Source organism: Dendrobates tinctorius, unplaced genomic scaffold, assembly GCF_039654945.1.
Source record: "Dendrobates tinctorius isolate UK_male_01 unplaced genomic scaffold, ASM3965494v1 ptg000165l, whole genome shotgun sequence".
NCBI lineage: Eukaryota > Metazoa > Chordata > Amphibia > Anura > Dendrobatidae > Dendrobates > Dendrobates tinctorius.
Genome location: NW_027361832.1, coordinates 7,220,509 through 7,247,129, shown reverse-complemented (window position 1 = coordinate 7,247,129; position 26,621 = coordinate 7,220,509). Strand labels below are relative to the sequence as shown.

The window sequence follows — 26,621 nt, the reverse complement described above, 5'->3', positions numbered from 1 at the left end:
AGGAAGTTATAAGGGTTAAAAGTTGACCAGCGATTTCTCATTTTTACAACAAAATTTACAACACCATTTTTTTTAGGGACCACCTCACATTTGAAGTGAGTTTGGGGGGTCAATATGACAGAAAATACCCAAAAGTGACACCATTCTAAAAACTGCACCTCTCAATGTACTCAAAACCACATTCAAGAATTTTATTAACCCTTCAGGTGCTTCACATGAATGAATGGAATGTGGAAGGAAAAAATAAACATTTAACTTTTTTTCACAAACATTTTACTTCAGAACCATTTTTTTTATTTTCACAAGTGTAAAAACAGAAAATGAACCACAAAATTTTTTGTGCAATTTCTCCCAAATACGCCGATACCCCGTATGTGGGGCTAAACCACTGTTTGAGCACACGGCAGAGCTCAGAAAGGAAGGAGTGCCGTTTGACTTTTTCAATGCAGAATTGGCTGGAATTGAGATAGGACGCCATGTCGCATTTGGAGAGCCCCTAATGTGCCTAAACAGTGGAAACCCCCACAAGTGACCCCATTTTGGAAACTAGACCCCTTAAAGAACTTATCTAGATGTGTCGTGAGCACTTTGAACCCCCAAGTGCTTCACAGAAGTTTATAACGTAGAGCCATGAAAATAAAAAATCATTTTTGTTCCACAAACATGATCTTTTAGCCCCCAATTTTTTATTTTCACAAGGGTAACAGGAGAAATTGGACCCCAAAAGTTGTTGTCCAATTTGTCCTGAGTACACTGGTACCCCATATGTGGAAGAAAACTACTGTTTGGGCACACGGGGGGGCTCGGAAGGGAAGTAGTGACGTTTTGGAATGCAGACTTTGATGGAATGGTCTGCGGGTGTCATATTGCATTTACAGAGCCCTTGATGTGCCTAAACAGTGGAAATCCTCCACAAGTGACCCCTTTTTGGAAACTAGACCCCCCCAAGGAACTTATCTAGATGTGTGGTGAGCACTTTGAACCCCCAAGTGTTTCACTAAAGTTTATAATGTAGAGCCGTGAAAATAAAAAAATCATTTTTTTTCCACAAAAATGATCTTTTAGCTCCCAATTTTTATTTTCACAAGGGTAACAGGAGAAATTGGACCCTAAGAGTTGTTGTCCAATTTGTCCTGAGTACGCTGGTACCCCACATGTGGGGGGGGGACCACTGTTTGGGCACACGGTGGGGCTCGGAAGGGAAGTAGTGACGTTCTGGAATGCAGACTTTGATGGAATGGTCTGCGGGCGTCATATTGCATTTACAGAGCCCCTGATGTACCTAAACAGTGGAAACCCCCAATTCGAATTCCAACCCTAACCCCAACACACCCCTAACCCTAGCCCTAACCCTAACCCGCCTACCTGCTTTTTTTTTCTTTACTTTTTTTTTTTATTTTTGTGTTTTTTATTTTTTGTATTTTTGACTCATAGTAACGCCACTTCTCCTCTGATCTCACACTGGCAGATGATCAGAGGAGAAGCAGCGTTACTATGTGACAAGATCGCTGCCCGGCACATAGTAACGCCACTTCTCCTCTGATCTCACACTGACAGATGAGCAGAGGTGAAGCAGCGTTACTGTGTGACAAGATCGCTGCCTGACACAGCTATGCCAGGCAGCGATCTAGTCACACAGTAACGCTGCTTCACCTCTGCTCATCTGTCAGCATGAGCTCAGAGGAGAAGTCGCGTTATAATGAGGGAGATCGCCGGGAAACAAGCAGCTTTCCCAGGGAGCTCTCTCATTGGCTGCTGTGACGCGACGTCATCAGGACCTGAACCAATCAGGTCTCGATGACGTTGGGGGTCCCAGCATGCATTGTGCACCGGGATCCCCGCGTTATAAGGTATGAGGGGGTCCCGGGGGGCACAAAACCGCCGACAGTAGATAAACGTCGGCGCTGCACAAAGCCCAGCAAGCGCCGTTTATCTACTGTGGGCGGTCGCGAAGAGGTTAAAAGTTTGTTTCCTTTGAAACATTGCAGCGTTTCAAAGTAAGGCCAAGTTCACACTGGGTCTTTTTCATTCAATTCAATAGGTGAAATACACACACACATACAATATATATGTAATCGATATTACATAGTGTATTACATATTTACAATTTATTACAGCTTTGTGTTCTAAAGTTGTATTCCAATAAATATATATTATGTTCTATCTAAATATCTTGATTATTGTATCATTAAAGTGATTAAATGTCTGATGTTCACATTGTACTACAATAAATTTTTCACTTAATATAAGCAATATGTGTGGAAGTCGGAGTTGTAGTTAGGCTGTGTTCACACGTTACGTTTTTTTTGCAGCGGTTTTAAACGCGCGATTTTGCCGAGAAAAATAAGCATCCATGCATTCCTATGGGATTCCACAATGCTGCGTTTTTTTCCACGGCGGAATCGCTTCACGGTAAAAAACGCAGCATGCTCATTAATTTAGCGGAATCGCGGCGATCCCGCACCCATAGGAATGCATTGTTCTGCTTACTTTCTGCATGTGGCTGTGCACACATGAGAAAAGTAAGCAGAACATTTGCGGATGGTACCCACCGTCCGGAGAAGAGACTGTCCTCCAGGCTTTGGGTACCATATCCCTGTAAAAAATAGAATTAAAATAAAAAAATAGTTATTCTCACCTTCCGGCGCCCCGCGCAGCCTTCCCGCCTCTCTCCACGCTCCCGATCCCAGTAATCCTTTGTGAGAATGACCGCGATGACGTCGTGGTCTCGTGGGAGCACGATGTCTCGCGGTCATTCGCAATGATGTCGCGGGAGCGTGAAATCTCGCTGTCATTCGCGCAAAGGATTACTGGGACCAGGAGCGTGGAGAGAGGCGGGAAGGCTGCGAGGGATGCCGGAAGGTGAGAATAACTATATTTTAATTATTTTTTTACATCCTATCTTTTACTACTGAGGCCGCATAGGCGGCCTCAATAGTAAAAAGTTGGTCACACTCACTGTTTGACGAGTGTGACAAACCTGTCAATCAGTTCTTCAAGCGATGCTACAGATCGCTTGGAAAACGCTAGCATTCTGCAAGCTAATTACGCTTGCAAAACGCTAGTTTCTCCGCGGGAAAATCGCAGGAATTTAAATGCGATTTTCCCACGGAATGGAATCTGGAATTCTCACGGTAATTTCTGCAAGAGTTCCGGTACGTGTGCACATAGCCTAAGGGAAATTGAGGAGTCGGAGTCGCAGGTTTGGCTTACCGACTCCACAGCCCTGCTTATAACCCTTTCCCGGCCGACGTATGCCTCCAACAGAAGTGACAGGATCTCCTGTGGCTCTGAACTTTGCCATTAACCTATTCAATGCAGCTCTCAATCTCTGATAGCATCATCCAACATTGGATGCTGCAGGGGGCGCACCATTATGGGGCTCAGAAAATGGTGAGCAAAAAAAAAAGTGTTTAGGTAGTGAGGAATTTCTTTTTTTAAGCATTTTATATTTGGAATTTTTTAGCATTATTCAGTACATTATGAGGTAAAATGAACTTGGTCATAAAAAAATATAATATATATACATACACACACTTTTTGTGGTGCCAGTTTTTGTATGTAATATAAATATATTTTCTATGGTGGTTGAAGGAAAAAAAACAAAAGCGCAAAAATAAAAGCTGGTGATGAGGTATCCATCTCCGATATGGACACCTGTGTAATAAGCCTTGCTCAGGTGAAGGGTCTCCAGTGTGTATCCCCCCACCTGTCCTGACACCACTACTCCCATCATCCCCCCCATCGTTCACCTTCAGTCCGTGCAGGAAGCTCCAGCAGCCGGCCTCATACGTCTCCTCCATAATGAGCTATCGTCTGCAGAAAGCCCTGGCAGACATAAAAGGTGCCTGGAGCCCGTCAGTGCCTGCCGCTGTGTGTCACACGCTGAGGAATCACACGGCAGCCCCCTCACCACACTAATAATGACCCAAGCACATGCCACTCTTCCTATGGCAACGCCAATCCGGCGGCTGTCGCTCTCTATGGGAACTGCGAGCCACAAGCGGCAGCTTTCCCTCACAGACGTTCAAACCGCCCGCCATTCCCAACCGTCACCGCCTGAGGAGGCGCGGGAGCGCGCAGCAGACTGGGGGCGCGCGTCGGCTCAGCAGCTCTGCACCAAACGTCGGCGGGGGTCTCTCTCCGGACCTGGCTGGACCCCCACCGACCTGCAGGCGACTAAAGTTGCATGCCAATGTTTAGAAAGCAAAATAACAGTTTAAGGGTTTGTGGGGTTTTTTTTTGTTTTTTTTTTATTCTTTTCAGATCCATATGCAAAACATGGAGATTTTGCCGCAGATTTTAGTTTTGAGGGAGTGAGAGGAGCAAATTCAAAAGATTTTACCTCAAGTGTAAATCACTTTTGAAAAAGGTGCAATCATTTTTGCGACTTTCGCCGTCGCCAGGTTGCAGTAGCTCCGCCAAAACTGTTGCATTAACCCCTTCACCACCAAGGGTGGTTTGCGCGTTCATGACCGGGCCAATTTTTACAATTCTGACCACTGTCCCTTTATGAGGTCATAACTCTGGAACGCTTCCATGGATCCCGGTGATTCTGACATTGTTTTCTCGTGACATATTGTACTTCATGTTAGTTGTAAAATTTATTTCATATAACTTGCGTTTGTGAAAAAAACGGAAATTTGGCGAAAATTTTTAAAATTTCGCAATATTGCAAATTTGAATTTTTATGCCCTTAAATCACAGAGATACGGCACACAAAAAACTTGATAACTAACATTTCCCACATGTTTACATCAGCACAATTTTGGAACCAAAATTTTTTTTTGTTAGGAAGTTATAAGGGTTAAAAGTTGACCAGCGATTTCTCATTTTTACAACACCATTTTATTTTTAGGACCACATCACATTTGAAGCCACTTTGAGGGGTCTATATGATAGAAAATACCCAAAAGTGACACCATTCTAAAAACCACACCCCTCAAGGTGCTCAAAACCACATTCAAGAAGTTTATTAACCCTTCAGGTGCGTCAGGAATTTTTTTGAATATTAAAAAAAAAAAATGAACATTTTACTTTTTTTCACAAAAAAAAAAATACTTCAGGTTCAATTTTTTTTATTTTACCAAGGATAACAGGAGAAATTGGACTGCAAAAGTTATTGTGCAGTTTGTCCTGAGTACGCTGATACCTGATATGTGGGGGGAACCACTGTTTCAGCGCATGGCAGAGATCGGAAGGGAAGGAGCGCCGTTTGACTTTTTCAATGCAAAATTGGCTGGAATTCAGATTGGACGCCATGTCACGTTTGGAGAGCCCTTGATGTACCTAAACAGTGGAAACCCCCCACAATTGACCCCATTTTGGAAACTAGACCCCCCCAAGGAACTTATCTAGATATGTGGTGAGAGCTTTGAACCCACAAGGGCTTCACAGACGTTTATAATGTACAACCGTACAATTCAAAAATCTATTTTTCCACAAAAATTATCCCTCAAGTCTTATATTTCCAAGGGTAACAGGACCCTAAAAGTTATTGTGCAATTTGTCCTGAGTACGCTGATACCCCACATGTGGGGGTAAACGACTATTTGGGCGCATGGCAGAGCTCGGAAGGGAAGCAGCGCCATTTGACGTTTTTGGCTGGAATTGAGATCTGACACCATGTCGCGTTTGGAAAGCCCCTGATGTACGAAAACAGTGAACCCCCCCCCACAAATGACACCATTTTGGAAACTAGACCCCCCCCAAGGAACTTATCTAGATGTGTGGTGAGCACTTTGAACCCCCCCAGTGCTTCACAGAAGTTTAACGCCCGGGCGTGAAAATAAAAAAAACGGATTTTTTTCCACAAACATGATCTTTTAATCACCATTTTTTTTATTTTCCTAAGGGTACCAGGAGAAATTGGACCCCAAAAGTTGTTGTTCAATTTGTCCTGAGTAGGCTGATACCTCATCTGTGGGAGAAAACTACTGTATGGGCACACGTCGGGGCTCGGAAGGGAAGTAGTGACGTTTTGGAATGCAGACTTTGATGGAATGCTCTGCGGGTGTCATGTTGCTTTTGCAGAGCCCCTGATGTACCTAAACAGTGGAAACCCCCCACAAGTGACCCCATTTTGGAAACTAGACCCCCTAAGGAACTTATCTAGATGTGTGGTGAGCACTTTGAACCCCCAAAGGCTTCACAGAAGTTTATAACGACCGGGTGTGAAAATAAAAAAAATCGTATTTTTTCAACAAACATGATCTTTTTAGTCCCCTTTTTTTTTTTTTCCCCCCCCCCAAGGGTAACAGGAGAAATTGGACCCCAAAAGTTGTTTTGCAATTTGTCCTGAGTAGGCTGATACCCCATATATGGGGGGGAAACCATTGTTTGGGCACATGGCAGAGCGTGGAAGGGAAGGAGCACCATTTGACTTTTTCAACGCAGAATTGGCTGGATTGAGATCAGACGCCATGTTGCATTTGGAGAGCACCTGATGTGCCCAAACAGTGGAAACCCCCCCCAATAACCCTAACCCCAACACACCCCTAACCCTAATCTCAGCCCTAACTCTAGCCCTAGCCCTAACGGGAAAATGGAAATAAATACATTTTCTTTTAATTTTATTATTTTTCCCTAACTAAGGGGGTGATAACGGGGGGTTTGATTTACTATTTATGGCGGTTTTTATGTTTGGCAACTGTCACATGCTAAAAGATGCTTTTTATTGTAAAAATAGTTTTTGCATCACCACATATTGAGAGCTATAATTTTTCCGTATTTTGACCCACTGAGTCATGTTAGGTCTTATTTTTTGCGGGACGAGTTGACGTTTTTATTGGTATCATGTTCGGGCACGTGACATCTTTTGATCGCTTTTTATTCCGATTTTTGGGACGCAGAATGAACAAAAACCTGCGTTTCATGAATTTCTTTCGGGGGGTGCGTTTACACCGTTCCGCCTGCGGTAAAATTGATAAAGCGGTTTTATTCTTTGGGTCGGTATGGTTACAGCGATACCTCATTTAGGTTTTTTTTATGTTTTGGCGCTTTTATGCAATGAAAATTTTATATAAAAAAATAATTATTTTTGCATCGCTTTATTCTGTGAGCTATAACTTTTTTAATTTTTTCGTTGCTGATGCTGTATGGCAGCTCGTTTTTTGCGGGACAAGATGACGTTTTCAGCGGTACCATGGATATTTATATGCGTCTTTTTGATCGCGCGTTATTGCACTTTTTGTTCGGTGGTATGATAATTATTTTTTGCTTCGTTTTTTTATTTTTTAAGGGGTTCACTAAAGGGGTTAACTAATGGGACACTTTTATAGGGCGGGTCGTTACGGACGTGGCGATACCAAATGTGTGTACTTTTATTGTTTTGGTTTTTTTTATTTCCAAAAAATTAATTTGGGAATAGATATTTTTTTTTATTTATTTAGCGATTTTTAAAAAATTTGTACACTTTTTTTTTTTTTTACTTTATTAGGTTGTCCCAGGGGGGACATCACTGTCCTGTGACAGATCGCTGATCTGTCACATCACAAATCACTGTGACAGATCAGCGATCTGTCACAGGCACTGCTGCAGACTTCCTCATGCCTGCGCTTTGCAGGCACTGAGGAAGTCAGCTCCCTGCAGGCCCCCCGAAGGTCCCCGTTGCCATCTTGGATCCGGGGACCTGTAGGGAAAGAGACCCCCGCAGCAGCGCTGCACATTGCGCTGCTGTGGTGGGCTCAGGGAAGCACGGAGGGAGCCCCCTCCCTGCCGATGCTTCCCTTTAACCCCCGGTACACCGCGATCGTGTTTGATCGTGGTGTGCAAGGGGTTAATGTGCCGGGTGTCAGCTGTGATAATCAGCTGACACCTGGCCGCGATCAGCGGCGCTCACCACGTGGGCGCCGCTGATCGCTATGACGTAATATTCCATCCATGGGAATTAGGTCCAGGGTCACATGGACGGAATATTACGTCCATTGTAGGAAAGGGGTTAAATAAGAGCGCCAATATATTTATCTCACCAGAGTTTGAAAAGTTTTTGGGGCAGAAACCTTCCAAAATCTCATTCAGAAACTGGATTCACTACAGAGGTTTTTGAAGATTTTCAACGATCCAAGTTTCATCAGGGTTTTTTTGATTCAGGTCATCGGTATTTGGTTAGTTTTTACCATGTGGTGAAATTGCAAAAAAAATAAAAAAAAAAGTGCAATTCCACAGTTGTTTTTTTGTATTATTTTTCACCATGTTCACTAAATGCTAAAGCTGACCTGCCATTATGATTCTCCGGGTCATTACGAGTTTGCAGACACCAAACATGGGAGATTTTATTTTTTTTTCACCTAAGAAAACAAAGTTTGTAAAAATAAAATAAAAAATGGTGCCATTTTCTAAGACCCGTAGCGTCTCTATTTTTCAGGATCTTGGGTTGGCCGAGGGCCTATTTTTTTCTCGCCGAGCTGACGTTTTTATTGATACCATTTTGGTGCAGATACGGTGTTTTGATTCCACTATAATTGCATTTTATTGCAATGTTGCAGCGACCAAAAACAATTCTGATGTTTTGATTTTTTTTGTTACGCCATTTACCGATCGGATTAATTCTTTTTATATTTTGAACAACTGGGCATTTCTGAACGCAGCAGTACCAAATATATCTATTTTTTATTGTTTTATTTTGAGTAGGGCAAAAGGGTGCAATTTGATCTTTTCTATTTTAAAGCAATTTTTTACTTTTATCTGGCTTCAGTAGTCTCCTTAGGATACTTGAAGCTGCGGTCAACCGATTGCTTGTGCTGCAAATAGCAGGGCTTCAGTTTTGCGGTGTGTAACAGTAATGATATTTGCTATGGAGCCGGCCACTTTGTGCCGCTCATAGAGGATCTGCAACGACAACCACAGAGGTCTCCTGCAGACCCCCAGGTTGTCATGCCAACCAATCGGTGCACCACAATCATGTGACAGAAGCGCCAATGGGTGTAGTTTGTGAAGTGCTTCTGGTGTGTGCATGTTAAATGCTGCTGTCAGATTGACAGCGGCAGTTAACATGTTAACAGCCACAGGTGGATCGAGATTCCACCTGCGGCTGTTAGGCACACATGACAGGTGAAGACAATTTTTCTTCCCCTTTTGCAAAATGGTACCTGCACAGTAGCATCTATCGGATTTACTGATAGATGCTACTACACAGGCGCCATTTTGAGAATTTTTTTCAGAATAAATTTATATCACCAAATAAAACAATTAAATGGACATTATAGATGCGATCATGCTACAGAGAATGTGAATTTTTTTTCTCAAAACATTATATTCAGTCTGTAAACTAGGAGGCAGGTCTGTGAAGGATCATTGACCGGTCAGAAGCCATACTCATGAATACCTAATCAGACCACCACAAGATCCCCCCACCCCAAAGCACAAGAACCTCATTAACTGAAAGCTGTAAATAAAGAACGCCGATGCCGGACTCCCCCTGTTTGATGTGTGCTCCGGAGCTGAGCCCGCACATCACATGATCTATACAGCTGACATATGCCCGCAACAGCCGCAAGTAGGATCGTGATCCACCCGTGGCTGTTAACTAGTTCAATGCCTCTGTCAATCTCTCACAATGGCATTTAAATTGCGCTTACCAGAAGCACGCCACTAATCCCCCAAACTGTGACCCAGTCACATGACCGCAGGTCACCGATGGGTCGGCACCAGACCTCTATGTTTGTCATTGCCGGATTTCTTTGCGCGCCGCCCCATTTCTGCTACACAAAGACAATCCGATCATTGCCTGTGCGTAGCAGAGGAGATCAAAGTACTGTAGCTTCTAGTCTCCCATGGAGACTATTGAATCAAGCAAAAAGTAAAATAAAACGTTTTTAAAAATATGAAAAAAAAAACCATAAAAGTTCAAATCACCCCTCTTTCACCCCATTCAAAGGAAAATAAATAAAACAAATATACACATTCAGTATCACCGCATTCAGAATCACCTGATCAATAAAAAAAAAAAAAAAAAAATTAACCCGATCGCTAAATGGCGTAAAAAGAGAAATATATCATAGTGTCAGAATTACGTTTTCTTTTGGTCGCCGCTACACTGCAATAAAATGTAATGACGGGCGATCAAAAGATGGTATCTACACCAAAATGGTATCAATAAAAAAAGTCAGCTCGGTGGGCAAAAAATAAGCCTACACCCAACCCGAGAACATGAAAAATGGAGACGCTAAGGGTCTCGGAAATGTGAAGCACTGACAGTTATAATCCATTGCAATGCTCTTGAATTGCAATTAATAACAGCGATCAGGCTGCAGAAAGTGAAAATCCCATAGTGGGACAAAGTAAAATAAAAAAAAATTAATTTTGTTCTATGTAATCGGAATATATATATATATATATATTTTTTTTTTTTGCCAATCGGCTCTGTCACAGCTTCCGGCGATTGTGTCGCTATCCCACAATCCACCGCGGCCGGAAGCAAGTGACAAAAATGGCACCACTATTCCGCAGGGAGGTCAGTGGCGACGCAGCTGGGAAATGAGCGGCGCCAGCCACTCATCTCCCGGTTGCTCGCATCGGAACCATGCGGACCACCATATTGGAACACCCAAGTTATGGGTATTCCGATATGACGGCTGGGATTTAAATCTCCTGCCAAAGCCGCGCGGCACCGCTCATTGGCTGAGCCGCCCACCGGCTGAGCCAATGATCGGCATGAGATTCAAATCCCCTGCCCCGCCGGCTGAGCCAGTGAGCGGTGCTGCACGGGATTTGAATTACCCGCCAAGCCTCAGCCAGCGGGCAGCTCAGCCAATGAGCCGTGCCACACAACTTTGACGGGGGATTCAAATCCCGCACGGCACCGCTCATTGGCCCAGCCGGCAGGGGATTTGAATCCCGCGCTGCACATTGGCTCGACGGGTGGCTCAGCCAATGAGCGGCGCGGGATTCAAATCCCCCGCCGGCTTTGAGTTCACTGTACTCCCGATGCAATAGCATCGGGTCTATTTCTAGTAAGGTATGTATGCATGTATATTTTGTAATGATAAATTTCTACTTTTATGTAAAAAAAAAAGTGCAAGTTAGGCATCGCTGCTTCCGTGACAATCCGCCCCATTAAACTGTCCCGCTAGTTAACCCCTTCAGTGAGCGCTGTAAAAAAGAAAAAAAAAGAAAAAAAAAGGGGGGTGGGGGGGGACAATGCTTTTTCATATCGCCTAACAAAAAAGTGGAATATAACAAGTTCAATGAGACGAACGTAAATACAAAACAGTATCTCTGGAAGCGCCAAAGCATACAAAAAAGTTATAAATGATGTATTGGTGTAATCGCAGTCATCTGAAAACTAAGGGTGTGTGCACACGCTGCAGATTCTGCTGCGGATCCGCAGCGGATTTGGCCGCTGCGGATATCAAAAACCGTAGTGCCGATTTTTCCGTGCGGATTTGCTGCGGTTTCTAAACCGCAGAAAGAATTGCCATGTCAATTCTTTCTGCGGATTCCGCTGCGGTTTACCATCTCCTCCATTGTAGAGATGATAAACCGCAGGCTAATCTGCAGGTAAAACCACAGGTCTTTTGACTTTCAGATTTTACAAAATCCTTGCGGCCAAATCCACAGAGCATTCCGCAGTGTGTGCACATACCCTAAAGCTGCCTTACCAATTTTACCACATGCGGAACGGCATAAAAAGAAAAAATAATAATTTGCTGGTTTTTATTCATTCTGTCTCCCAAAAATCAAAATAGAAAGCGATCAAAAAATGTTGTGACCGAAAACAGGACCAATAAAAACTTCAACTCATCGCGCAAAAAAAGCCATCACATGACTCTGTAGGACGAAATATCGAAAAATTATGGCTCTCAAAATACGGTGATGCAAAAACTAGTCTTCACAATAAAGAAAAAAAAAAAAAAAGTATTTTAGTGTGTGACAGCAGCCAAACATAAAAACCCAATATAAATATGGTATCGCTGTAATTGCACCGACCCGAAGAAAAAAAAGTCACTTAATCACTTACACCTCACGAGGAACTTCGTAAAAAATAAAACAATTCTGTTGATTTGTTCATTCAGCCTCCCAAAGATCGCAGTAAGGCTCGGTTCACATTTATCCTGCTCTCTATGCTGAACACTTAGGGTGTGTTTACACGCTGCGGATCCGCAGCGGTTTTGGTCCTGCAGATCCAATGGTCCTGCGGTGTACAGTACCAAAATCAATGCAAAATGAAAACCGCTGTGCATAGTGCGGATTTTCTGCTGTTTTCCTGTGGTTTCAAATCCGCAGCATGTCAATTCTTTGTGCGCATTCCGCTGCGGTTTGGCACCTGCTCCATGGCAGGTGTCAAACCGCAGGGGAAACCCGGAGGCTAAACCGCAGAAAAACTGCAGGTCTTTTGACCTGCGGTTTTTGACAAATCCGCGTGGAAAAATCCACATGACAATCCACAGCGTGTGCACACATTGCGGATTTGGATGCGGAACCGCAGCGGATTTGGCCCTGCGGATCCGCAGCAGTTTTCCATGCGGTGTACAGTACCATGTAAACCTATGGAAAACCAAATCTGCTGTGCACATGCTGCGGAAAATTCCATTCAGATTTGTTGCGGTTTATTTTCCGCAGTACGTCAATTCTTTGTGCGGATTCTGCAGCGGTTTTAGGCTGCGTGCACACGCTGCGGATTTTTCCGCATGGATCCGCAGGTAAAGTGACCTGCGGTTTATCTGCAGTTTTCCTCTCCGGTTTGACACCTGGACAATGGAACAGGTGTCAAACAGCAGCGGAATCCACAGAAAGAATTGACATGCTGTGGATTTAAAACTGCAGCAAAACCGCATGGAAAAATCTGCATCATGAGCACTGCGGATTTGAAATCCCATTGGCTAACATGGTACTGTACACTGATCCGCAGCAGAATCCGCAGCAGAATCCGCAGCATGTGCACATAACCTTACACCTCTTCCATTATAGAAATCCGCAGGTGTAAAAACGCAGGTGAAATCCGCACAAAAATCTGCAGGTAAAACGCAGGTCATTTTACCTGCGGATTCAGCCAAATCCATGTGGAAAAATCCATGCCAATTCTGCAACGTGTGCACATACCCTTACACCGGGTTTCCATGTAAATACGTGATTCATACGGAACCCTCGGTGAAAGATTCCCGATAATTAGGTAGATGGAGGCACTGTGGGTGCCGTCTGACCTGTGATCCGTGGGTGTCAGTCTTTTTAGGATTGCATAAAAGTGCTGTCGGCAACAGTTTTATGCACTTCTGAAAATAAGGACAATGCTGAACAGAGGCCAGACGGAATCCAGAGTAACTCTGCTGCCTCATAGTGAATGGATCCCTCGGGGTTTCATCAGTCATGTCACTAAGAGATTTAAATGGAAACCCCAACATAAGTGATCAGCATAGAGCGCCAGATAACTGATCCCAAACGTTATGTAAAATGTTCCCAATAAGAGCTTCAACTGAATCCACAAAAAAAGCAAGTCCCCACTCAGGTCCGTAATCTGTTGACGAAAATATAGGGGATTTCCACGTTACTGGTAGCACAAAGGCTCTGGAAAAGATCTATGGCTCCTCGCCTCCTACAGAAGAAATTCAGCGAATTCTGCATTCCCAAATCCAAATGCCCCTCTCCCTTCTGAGCCCCAGTGTACCTAAACCATATTTAGCGTTCACGTTTGACTTTTCGGTAGTGATGCGAGCCCGCCTAATTTACAGGTGCGTGTCTCCAAAAAGATGAGCTGGGCAAACGTAATGGTCAATACAACATACTGGTCACAACAATGGTAGTTTGCAATTTACTTAGTAACATCCACTGCTGTTTCTGGAAAACATCCTTGTATACTAAATTTTTTGTGGCAAAAAATACAATTTTTTTTTTTATTCACAGTCCAATGGTATAAATTTGTGTCAATATGATCACTGCAACCCTAGATTAATTCATCAGGAGGAGGATTTTGTAACATAAGGGTCAGTTATGAGGAGTTCTGCTACCTCAGGGCTCTCCCAGTGGGTCATGGCACCCGCCAACCATAACAGTAAAATCTGCACTATAATATGGCACACCTTCCCTTCTGAGCTTTGCACTGTGCCTGAAAAGTATTTCCAGTTTACATGTAGGGTATTGGCGCACTCAGGAGAAATTTTTTACAGCAAACTAAGGTCCAGTTTTTCCTATTACCCCTTAGAAAAATTAAAAACTTGGGTCTAAAACAACATTTTAGTGGTAAAAGTGTAATTTATTCTTTCTTCACCGCCCAATAGTATAAAAATCTGTGAGGAACATGTGGTTTTAATAAGATCACTGCACACCTCAATGAATTCATTGTGTGAGTGTAGTTTGTAAAAGGAGGTCATATATAGGGGGGGGGTGTTCTGTTCTGGCACCTCAGGGTCGCTGCCAATGTGACTTGGCACCCTGAAACCATTCAAGCAATATCTGAACTCCAATATGGCACCTCTTCCCTTCTGAGCTTTGCACTGTGCCTCAAAAGTAGTTTTTGACTACATATGGGGTATGTGTACTCGGGAGAAATTGCATAACAAATTTTGGGGTCCATTTTCCCCTCCTATAATTGTGAAAATGAAAAAAAAAAATTGCTAAAGCAACAGTTTTGTGGTGAATACATTTCCCCCCCCCCCATTTTCACAGATCAACGTATAATTCTGTGAAGCACCTAGGTGTTTAAGGTGCTCACCACACATCTAGGTAAATTCCTTGAGGGGTCTAGTTTCCAAAATGGGGCCACTTATGGGTGTTTTCCACTTTTTAGTCAAACCAGGGTCTCTCCAAACACGACATGATACCTGCACACAATTACATCAAAGTCTGCGTTCCAGAACATCACTCCTTCCTTTCTAAGCCTTGCATTGTACCTAAACAGTAGTTTCTCCACCATATGGGGTACTCAGGAGAAATAGCACAACAAACTGTACTGCGCAATTTCTGCTTTTACCCTTGTGAAAATGCACAATTTTGTACAAAAAAAATTTGTGGGTTTTTTTTTCTTTCATGGCTCAACTTTATAAACTTCTGTAAAGCACCTGGGTTTTGAAGGTGCTCACCACACATCTAGATAGGTTACCTGAGGGGGTCTAGTTTCAAAATGGTGTCACTTGTGCATAAACAGTGGAAACATCACACAACAGGGGCTCTCCAAACGCAACATGGCGTTGGCTAATTATTCCAACAAATTTTGTATTTATAAAGTCAAATGGCGCTGCTTCCCTTCCAAGACCTGTCATGTGCCCAAACAGTTGTTTTCCCCACATATGAAGTATTGGTATGCTCAGGAGAAATTGAACAACAAATTTTGAGGTCCATTTTTCTCCTTTTACCATGGTAAAAAAAAAAAAATCATGCAGCGGAGACAAGGAAAACTAAATCTCCGAGCACACCAAAATACTCGGAGGACCCCCGAGCATGCTCAGCAAAACCCAAGCAACGAGTATACTCGCTCATCACTAAAGGCAACACATATATATCAAATGTATGGAAATGGACAGTTTTCAACCAAGACATATGCATTTACTCCATCAAACAATATAAATGTGAGGTTTGCAGACCTGCATATCCATAGGCCTTGTGTCACCTGAAGTCTTCTCCAGCAAATAAAACAAAATCTATCCCTGAGCCAACAATCCAGGAAAAGTGAGATATCAACAACCTGGAATTACTAATTAGCCTGGCACTGCTAATTAGCCTGGTTTCACAGGTCACATGACAAGACCCCCTGTGCCTTCCTTTTGGTACAGAATGTCTATTGGTTATTTCCAGAGTACTAGTTTTTTCTTTTTTTTAAAAAATTTAAAGTAGCAGGTGATTTATCTTTAATGGGATGAACCATAGCTAGTACTACAGCATCCTGAAAAGGTAGGTTCATGCAAAGCAAGAAATTTTCTAGCAAAAAAAATTGCCCCAGAAACTTTAAGCACTTTTGATACTTTTTTTTTTTTTTACACTGTTTTAGATAACTTTTCTTTTAAATCAGTGCTTTTCTTCAGGCAGAAAATTCTTAAGCAAAAAATTAAACAAGGGGAAAAAAACAAAAACATATAAACCCCCAGCTCAATGTGCACTCCACTGCCATGACTAGCTTTTGGCAAAGTTCACACATTCAGTATTTTACATCCATATTTGTAAGCCAAAACCAGGAGTGGGTGATAAATCCAGAAGTGGTGACATGTTTCTATTATACTTTTCCTCTGACTGTCCCACTCCTGATCTTGGCTTACAAATACTGATGTAAAATACTGAATGTGTGAATGTGGCCTTAGGGTCTCGTTACATTTAGCGATGCACCAGCGATCCCGACAACGATATGACCTGGTCAGGATCGCTGGTGCATCGCTAAATGGTCGCTAGTGAGCTGCCAAACAGGCAGATCTCACCAGCGACGCAGCAGCGATAAGCGATCCGTTGACGGTTGCTCTTACCTGTCACACCGCAGCGATGACGACTTCCGCCTGCATCCATGCGTCGCTAGTCGGCGCCAGCGGGATGCCAACGAGGATAATATGGCCCAGGACATTCAAGCGCGATCAGCGATATCCAGGGGGGGGGGCGGTCGCAGGTATGTGTCACACAAAGCGAGATCGCTAGCGATATCGCTGTTGCATCACAAAATGGGTGACGCTTTATCGATCTCGCTATGTGTAAAAGGCCCTCTAGTGAGTTTTTAATGTTGCACATTTTCTGCACCCATTATGCATGTTTGGTTGCTTGCCTTTGTTCATTTTTTTTATTGCGTTTTTTTAACATGAATTTTTTTTTTTTTACTTTTCTTGGTATGTCATGCTTTAAATAAAGCTGTTTGGTTTTTGGCACTGTTCTTGACATAGTAATGTGCGGGTTACATGTGTGGTTTTTTTAATGTGTTTTTCTCTTGCAGATTTTCTACGCCTGATTGGTGGAGGTCCAACTGCTAGGATCTGCACGAATTGGCAAAAGGGGATATTTTTTACTCAGTGTCAGACTGGGGTGCCAAGTGCCCAGCAGTAACCTCCACTCCAAGGCCCCACTTTTCAGCTATATGCAAATATGACTTTATTCTCATTCATAAATTTCTATAGCACTAAACGGTGTAGATTGTTAAATGAATAAGAGGCTGCCTTTTTCTGTATATAGTGAGTCATGTATACAGTGCTGCTTAGATAAAAGGCTGGTAGCTTACTCCTCCATGGGGGCCCACCAGAGGATTCTCTTGTTCTCCTGTGGGCCAGTCCAAGCCTGCTTATACCTGTTTCAAAATGGAGCGACAGGTCAAATGTTCACTGCTGCTTTATTCATTTTGTATGGGGCTCAGCAACCCATAGGGAATGAATGGAGTGGCAGACGGACACAATCAGGGTATGTGCACACGGTGCGATTTTGCTGCGGATCCGCAGCGTTTCTGGCCCCGCGGGTCCGCAGCAGAATCTGCTGCATTGTACAGTACCATTTTACTCTATGTGCACACGCTGCGGAATTTTCCGTGCGGTTTTGCTGCGGTTTCAAATCCACAGAAAGAAATGACATGTCACTTCTTTTCTGCGGATTCCGCTGCGGATAACCATCTCCTCCATTGTAGAGGTGATAAACCGTAGCCTAATCCGCAGGTAAACCGCAGGTCTTTTAACCTGAAATTTACCTGCGGATTTTACAAAATCCGCGGGGAGAAATCCGCAGCACCTAAAAACTACGTGTGCACATACCCTCACTGCTTCTCCACCCGAAAAGGGTTAAAAGTGCCTTGTTCTGTCGACAGGGTGCAAGTCTGATCCCTACCGATTAACTACTTCTAGACTGCTCAACATCTGAGCGGTCCATACATTGCCCTGCGTTGATGTTTTAAAACATCATTTCAGTGTAATAATCTGGTACAAGATGGAGTAGCTGTCACACTCTGACAGACAACTCAGAGAGAAGAAACATGGATTATTACTGTGTCTACCTTCTCGATGTCTCTGTGCACAAAGCGGAACCATCAGATTAGCCTTCTGACCCAGTGGTCATAAAATTGCAGGGTGTAGGAAAAATGAGCATTGGCTGCGGTGTCAGACGCAGACACCTCTGCTATGCAGGCAGGAAGCTGAAATTCCCCTGTAACTTGGGCTAATGTACCAAACCCAATTACAGGGAAAATGAGCAATAAAAAGAATGTGTTAATATGATAAAATGCACCCCCAAAGTTCTTTTTAACACACAGGGCCCAATTCATTACAGCTTTTACTCCCGTAAAAAGCTTTGAAAAATGTCAACATTTTGGTGCAATGTGAGGCTGTGTTGAAATTTTGAGACATTACAGCTTTCTCTTTTCGCCCAGTTCTAGCAATCCGGCTCACTAAATTCATGACGAATGGTTCATGTGTGGATTACATTCTGTTTTATTGTCCTTTTGCAGTGGAAATGCACTAAAAATGCATAAGGTTTTTTTACCTGTGGATTTTCTGCAGTTAGTGCAATTCTGTGGGAAAATCTGCTCCTAAAACTCAGTGTAAGGGCTCTCACTCGCACGTGAGAAACTGGGACGAGTCTCGCACGTCAATACCCGGTACTGCCGAAGGCACTCGGATCCGAGCGTTCAGCTGCATGTATTTCTATGAGTATGAGCCCAAACAGCACGAAAGATTGACATATTACAGATCTGAAACGCACATTGCAGGTCAGTGTACGCTCAGCGGGCAGATTTCTATACATCCCATCCACTTTGCGGAAACAGTAAGTCATTGGTTTGTTTTTTATGCTCAGTGAAAATACTTGGGGTCGAAAACTCATTGTGGGAACTTGCCTTAAAAGTACGCACTGTATATGAAGGCGCTCCGGCTACCATTGAGGTGTCCTTTTAGTCATATATAGGGTTTAGTTTGCAACCAATCACAGCGCAGCTTCTAGTTTAAAAAAGCACAACAGACAATGAAAGCTGAACTGTGATTGGTTGCTATGGGCAACCGGGCTTTGGTTAGTTTTATGACTCTAGTGCAGTACATTTAACCCTACAGTGAAGGGTGTAAATAGGAGTTACAGAATAAAGGGGTGATCTCAGGACCTCTAAGCCTTCTTTTTTATATAGTTTACAGCCACATGCTGTAAATAGAAAACTACATGTACTTGTAAGCCGCACAGTCTGTACACTGCTGAGTAATAATCGCACACACTTGTTGAACAACGTCCAGTGAATTCTCAACACTCTTAAAATAAAGTTTCCAGAAGAAACTTAATTCTATCCACAATAGAAATGGCCACCGCGGCACTTCCGCCCAAACAGTGACGTCAGTGAAGAGCGCGCCCGGTACACTGTTTGTCCATTTCCGGGTACGTCATAACTTTGCGACTGAGTCCGCTCGGAGCGCACGCATTGAGCTCTATGTCCGGTAGGCCCGGTGTTTGTGTCGCTTAGTCCCGTGTTGTACATCTTGTGGCCAGTGTCTCGTCAGTAAGGTGGACGACCCTTCTAGTATTGTAGGGTAGATATGGAGCCCCAGAAGGACGCCCCGCCACCGAAGCAGCAGCCTATGATCTACATATGTGGAGGTGAGAAGTGGGGGCTCTCTCGGGATCGTTTGTTTATGGGGGGGTGGTCACTGAATGACATGTAGACTGGGGTATTAACCTATTCATCCCTGGAGTTTATTTTTATGCTTCTGTTTCGTCTTCCCTTTTCCAAAACTTGATTAAAAAAAAAAAATATATATATATATATTTTTTTCCCCTTTCATCTTTTAGTCCCTGCAGGGGGCTTGAGTCAGTTGTTCTCTATATTGCTATATGGCATCCTGCAGTTGCTTTGGCAGCAGTCGTGTGACGTGATCTCTCCTTTTATAGGGGTTTTGCGATTTTAGAACACCTTGTGTCTCCGGTTTGCAGTTTGGGTTACTCACTCTCCCCGGGTCCAGCACGGATTCCTGCAGTGCTGACGTCATGTCAACAGCGCTGCAGCCAGTTGATGACTGTGAGTTGCTTGCTGATGCTGTGAACACGAGCGGAGCCGATGCTCTAACTGTGTGGCTGCAGCGCTGTTCAGGTGACACCAACACTGCAGGACATAAGACGCCGGAAGAAGCAATTGAGGATGAGAGCTGGACCTGGCGAGGGTGAGTAAAGTTCATTTTTTTTTTTCTTTAAACCAGAGAATCCCTTTCATTCCTGCTGTCAGAGATTGACCAAAACATTTTTAAAGGGACTCAGTCAGCACAGACTGACTGTACAAACCAAGCACAGGCTGGGCCAAACATTTATATACTCCTTCCCACCTGCTTGTTTTCCCCTCTAGCACCCTCCCTTTTTTTTTTTTTTTTTTTTTTTGACAGCTCGGGCTTCATAAAGACAGAGAAAGGTGGAGATAGATGGGAAAACAAGTAGGTGGAAAGGTGTATATAAATTGGCCTGTACTTGGTTTGAACAGTTATACTGTGCCAACAGAGTCCTTTTAAGCAGTTAAACATCAGAGAATTGAGTTAGCTCGAGTCTCTGTCGTTAGAGGCAAGTGACCGTTGTACAAATTGGCTCCTGAACCCCAACTGCCTACAACCACACTTGACGTGTCCTATACATTTGGGGCTAATAAAGTGTATCAATCTATTTAATGGTTATTACTAGAGTTGAAAGAATCGATTTGCAGGACTCCAGTCCATTGGCCAGGTCTGTAATCTGTTCAAACAAAAAAGGAAGCACACTGTAGCGCCATAGCATGCAAACATGAAATATGAAAAATGAATTGCATTACTGCATTAGAAATATGAAAAATTGAGAGAGTTTAGCACATAAAATGGCCAATTTATGTGTACCTGAAAGCCACGGTAAGGCATTTCTCATATTCCAGGATCCTATCCTAATGCCAATCCTCACTTAGACTAAAGTCTTCATCTGTATGGGAACCTATGTAAATCCTCTCCTTAGACTGAAATCTATCTCTGTGGAGGGGTGGTGGCCCTGCTGTGATTAAAAACCCCGCGGCTAAGAGGTGGCGTGCTCAGTCAGACGGTTAATGAATACAAATTTAAAAAAACTGCCAGTCACATCCAAGTATAAACTAAGTGTGAACAGGTGCTGAACCTAGAGTCATCAACTCGTATACATTCAAACAAAGAAGGCTTCCAGGTACGCATAAATTGGCCATTTTATTCACTAAGCTTTCTCAATTTTTCATATTTCTAATGCAGTAATACAATTCATTTTTCATATTTGCATGCTATGGCTCTACAAGGTCCGTAATCTGTGATCACTGGATGGGAACCATGCAAATCTCCTTACCTCCCGACTACACAAAAGAGCTGGGAGATGAGATTTGCAGGGCTCACATGCAGCAGTCACAGATTACTGACCTGGCTGGTTATTACCTACCCAGAGAGCAGTGTGAGGCTTTCTCCAGCAGTCTATGGACGGTCAGTATAGTGTGTGGGGTGCATCTTCTTCTAAACTATTGATATTTCTGAGACATGAGCACTTTAATTAGTAGCTACATGAAGTCTTTATCTTGGGAGAGACACAATTCTTACAGTCCTACATATGGTCTTTGATTTGCATGTTTTTACCCAGGTATTAGAAAAGAGGAGGGGGTGGGAGGACATATGGGCATTTGAGGAGACTGCGTATACAAACTCCTGGTGCCAAACGAGAGATCAGGGCACTTGTACACAAATGCTCATAGTTCCCTTTTTTCACATAGATGTGTGAATGGCCTCACGGAATTGTATCATGATTGTGTCGAGATTTTGATTACCGTAGTTTTATTTTATTGCATTTGTTTTCAATACTTGTGCCAAAATCAATCCTACATGGTTCCTTTGGCTCAGAGGTTGGTTGCACGGTGTACCTGTATCTGATTGTTGTATTTTTTTTTTTTTTAATTTTCTTTCTATTTCCTTTCTTTCTCTTAGAATGTCACACAGAAAATGAAATTAAAGCCAGAGATCCAATCAGATGTCGAGAATGTGGCTACAGAATTATGTATAAGAAAAGAACAAAGAGATGTATCCTTTTACAATGCAGTTCAGTGTACTAGTTAATGTGATCCAGGCAGCTCCTACACCGTCTGCAATGCATTTTTGACTCGCCTGATTTTTTTTTTTTTTTTTTTTGGTAACAATGATCTTCTGAAGCCAGCCTTAATCCAGTCCAGTTGATTTTCTCATAGGTCATTGAAATCTCAGATACACTTTAACCAATGCAATTTTGTACACATCTTTCAAGATCTTATGGGAAAATGTCACAAATATAGAATGACAAACTGCAAGAAAAATGTATGTAATATTGGTACGTAGTGTACTGCTCTGCCCCAGTCATCTACCCATCATAATTTGTCCTTTGTTGCTGTACACTACTTTTTTTTTTTTTTTTCTCCTGACCAAATTTGTGTGCGGAAAAAAAAATACTCCAGTTTATTCCATAATTCGGATGAGACATTCAAGTCTGTGGTGCATGGGGGAAAAAATGGATGCAATACAGAGCCACTGTCTAGCATCTGATTTTTACAGATACGTTTGAATTCTTTAACATCGGAAAATGTAAATCGTCTTGTAAATGCTGCTAGGGATAAAAAAAAACAGACCGGATTTTAAAAACTCATTTACTTTCAATTGCTATATTCCCTTTTGTAAAATAACAGCCTATTCTAGCCTTTGGTGTTAGTATCGTTCCAGCAATGTCGGCACTGGTTTTCCTGGGGCTTGTGTGATGCTGTTTTGCCAAGAAGACAAGAGAGCTATTGCTGACCTGACTTGCTTCAGATGTCCGGTGCATCCAAAAAAGGTTGTTGAGCTGCAGAGATTGTCTGGCAAAACGGCATCATGTGACCCCTGGGAGAGTTTGTGCCGCCATTGCTGGAATGGTGCCTGCAGCGGAGGTGAACATAGCTGTAATTATTTTATAATGGGGAATATAGGGTACCCCTTTGTTTAGTGTAAATAAGGTACAATGGGTGAAAAATCAGACCTAATGGTAGTGGGTGGGGGTTTTATAGATGGACTGTTATTTGGCTACACTATTTTGTGGCTAGTATCACAATTTTCAACTATGTTCACACTGATATATATATATTTTTTTTTTTGAAGCTTTAAAAAAAACAAATAGGAATTGCTTAGTTTATGGAGTATTTTATTTTTTTTCTCTGAAGCATTCTCCGCAGCCTCTTGACAGCAGAACAGCAGAGTGCCTAGTTTGGAGAGGTTTCTTTCAGTGACATACACTTTTTTTTTTACTGCTTTCACTGGGTGTTTTTCTAAACCTCTTCTGTGGGGGAAAAAAAAAACTTAACTACTCATCATATGATCAACAAAGTAGTGGATTTTCCATAGAAATAAATAAATAAGAGTTTACCAAGTGTTTTTGAGGTTTTTGAAACTGTGATTCCCGAAAAAAAACTGTGTGAGTACAGCTTTAGCCGCAAGAACGGTCGGCCATTAACTTGATGGTAAATTATGCAGCCAAGTAAACGTCTATTGAGAATGCCGTTTGATGCGCGTGGGGGAAGTTTTGGGAGGATGCGGTGCCACAACTTGTAGCTATTTTGTCGTTCTTATTAATGTAACTTTCCTTAATGAATTTTCAGTGGTTGTTTTTGATGCTCGTTAAAAAAAAATCTCCAACTTCATCTGCCCTGGAGTATTTTCCCCATGCTTTTTTTTTTTTTTTTTTTTTTTCTTTGTATCGGATGTTATGCGAAGTTATAAATTATTACATGCTTTGTAATAAAAATTTTATCACTGAAAAGTTATTTACGTGTCCATTAATTTGTTGACTTACTAGAACAGCACATGGACACTTATGAAAAATACTAGGGTTCTTAGTTAAAATAACACAACAAGACATCTGAAAGGAGTTTGTATGTTCTCCCCGTGTTTGCCTGGGTTTCCTCCGGGTACTTCGGTTTCCTCCCACACTCCAAAGACATACTGATAGGGAATAAACACTTTGAGCCCCAATGGGGACAGTGATGTCTATAAAGCACAGTAGAAATTAATGGTGCAATGTAAGTAGTATAAATACTTGTAATAGAAGTAGATTGTGAGCCCTCGCGGGCAGGGTCCTCTCTCCTCATTGTTTAAGATTGTCCTTTTTTTTTTTTTATTATGTATACCCCTTTTCACATGTAAAGTGCCATGGAATAAATGGCACTATAACAGAGGGCTAAAAAGATTCTTGAGCAATTTTTGGATATTTTGTAAGTTTTTTCACTGGGAAAAAAACGAACGTTTTCTTAATACACACTAGCTTCAGATTTACAAAACTCTGGGGGGAAAAAAAGGAAAGTTTTCTTTTGAGCTTCTGCTTTAAAATGGCATGTTTTTGTTTGCCAGAAAAAGACGGTGTGAACACGGCCTCAAGTGAGGACAAAATAACAGCAAGTGTAAAAACCTTATTAGAAACATAGATTGGGATGGAGGGAGGAGAGACAAAAATGGAGAGAGAATTTGTTCAGCAACAGCAACCACTACACCACCAGCAGATTATAGATACAATTGGCTGCCACCTAGAAGCTCTGTGCACCCTTCTACTGGGTGAGGAAAAGCCATCAGTGTCCTCTCAGCTTCCACTTACATTAAATGATTTTCTTTGCATGTTGGGCCTGCTTGCCTCTAGTAATAGTAGCTGAGTGCTGTTCCCAAATCTTTCCACAGAACCTGGTATTAGATAACATGTACATTCTGCTAAGATTGCGCTGCACATTGTATCTATATACCTGGTAAGAGAACGGATAGTGTGCATTAGTGTAATGACAAAAAATTTTTTTTTATGAAACCATGTGCAATGGAGGAACTTTTATGGGTTATTTAAGAATAAGTATTGTTTTTTTTTTTTGTTTTTTAAAAAGTTCCCCCTTTCATTCAAATGACATAAGGCAAAAATTGTTTTTTCCCCCCAAAAAAGGACATGCAATTTTGCATTATTGAAACGATAATAGTAATAACTAAGCAACTTTTATTCGTTTTTTAACAAATATGGTATAAAACAGTTAATTATAAGTACAATATGTACAAAAGAAGTGTTTAAAAATTATTTTTTCATATGAATTTTAGATTCAAAAATTCAATTTGTTTCGATTTCGCATGTAGTTCCTCCATCAGTTTTACAGCACGTTCAGCATTTTGGTTAGATCTGGGAATGTCAATGACTCCTCGACCCACCAGTGCGCCTTCAAACACTTAATTGCCTTCTTCTTCTGCCTTCGCCGTTTCTCGCTGTTGAACAGAAAACTGAAGTTTCCAAGAATTTGGCAGTTCGTTGGCATCCGCGTGAGATTGGAGAGCTTTTCAACATATGGAATACTTGGATCCCTTTTATGTTGAGAATAGGAGGGCAGATTCCTCGTCCAGATAGACCTATTTGCCTTTACACTGTTGCTGGAATTTCTAGAAGACATTTTCTGAATGACCTGTCCTGCACTTCTTGATCGTAAAATTTGAAGCTTTGCACTGAAAATGAAAAGATAATACTAAATTACAAAATATTTTAAAATATTCCAGAATGTTCTAGATGTGAATAAAATACCACTTTTTGTTACAACTTAGAAAGATATTTTCTTTATAGATTTAAATTAAAACATGAAAAATCTTTTTTTTTAAATGAAAAAGAGGGGGAACTTTTTTGAATATTTTACAAATTTGATGATACTAATGTCATTTGTATGGAATTGTTCCACCAATGTAAGGGGTTTCATTTTCGTTTTGCAAAATTTTTAAAATGGTCATCACCCTAGTGTGCATCATATGTACTATTTCACATGACATTTCCTTCTCATTAACCTGTTCGTATGTGATGAGAAGTATGGAGTATATTGCAGGGAAAATATATATATTTTTTATAGCCGATAGAATTCTTTTTTTACAGAACCCAAAAAATATATATGTTGTAAACTGCAATACATATTGTTAATGGTATAAAGCAAAATAAATTATTGAAGGAAACAAAAAGCGAGGGATCATTATGACCTCTTCTATAGTCCTAGTGTTATTAACATACAATAAACATTGAATGGAGCAGCAGTACAAATACAAATTTCCAGTTATTGATGGGAGTTCCAGCAATTATACACTCATCACATATACTGTCAGTATTACTACAAAGTGCTGTGCTCACGGGAACGCAAAATTGGGCGTCAATTAGCCTTTGAACCCACATACTGGATGGTGCCAGGAAAATCCACTTCACATTATTCATTTTTTACTCCCATTTTGTTTTCTTATGCATTGACTGCAATGCCTGGCCTGCTATAAAGTCATATGCACCCCAATAAGCCTTTGAACCCACATACTAGATGGGTACAGGAAAATCCACTTCACATTATTTATTTTGAACTCCCATGCTCTTTTCTTATGCATTGACTGCAAGGCCTGGCCTGCTATCAAGTCATATGCACCCCAATAAGCCTTTGAACCCACATACTAGATGGGTACAGGAAAATCCACTTCACATTATATAATTTGCTCTCCCATTCTGTTTTCTTCTGCATTGACTGCAAGGCCTGGCCTGCTATCAAGTAATGTACACCCCAATAAGCCTTTGAACCCGGGTACTGGATGGCCACGTGGATCAAAGAGCGTTTCAACTATACTTGGAATACACTAAGTGTATGGGCTGACAAACATTTCCCCCTGGGGGTACATATCAACATAGTGTTTAAATTTTTTTTTTTTTAGGGGCATCATAAACACCTTGTAAAACTGTAACGTGGTTTCCTACACAGTTGCTGCTGG

General features: G+C 42.0%; 2 protein-coding genes across 3 annotated transcripts in view; one reads left to right on the top strand and one right to left on the bottom strand.

Annotated features, from left to right (window-relative positions):
- Positions 1-4,021, bottom strand: part of FBXO43 (F-box protein 43) — a 55,736-nt gene extending 51,715 nt beyond the window's left edge. Inside the window, exon 1 of one of the 2 annotated variants that reach the window (XM_073550451.1) lies at positions 3,753-4,021. In XM_073550451.1, coding sequence (XP_073406552.1) covers positions 3,753-3,803 — 51 coding nt within the window. In that variant the 5' untranslated portion in view covers positions 3,804-4,021. The remainder of the gene's footprint in view (positions 1-3,752) is intronic. The other variant, XM_073550452.1, reaches the window with a different exon arrangement.
- A 15,198-nt stretch (positions 4,022-19,219) lies between these two features.
- On the top strand, positions 19,220-23,641 carry POLR2K (RNA polymerase II, I and III subunit K). Its single transcript, XM_073550450.1, has 3 exons — positions 19,220-19,461; positions 21,807-21,899; positions 23,477-23,641. The coding sequence occupies exons 1-3, from the start codon at positions 19,401-19,403 to the stop codon at positions 23,497-23,499; spliced, it is 177 nt and encodes a 58-aa protein (XP_073406551.1). The 5' UTR covers positions 19,220-19,400; the 3' UTR covers positions 23,500-23,641.
- Positions 23,642-26,621: the final 2,980 nt, after the last annotated feature.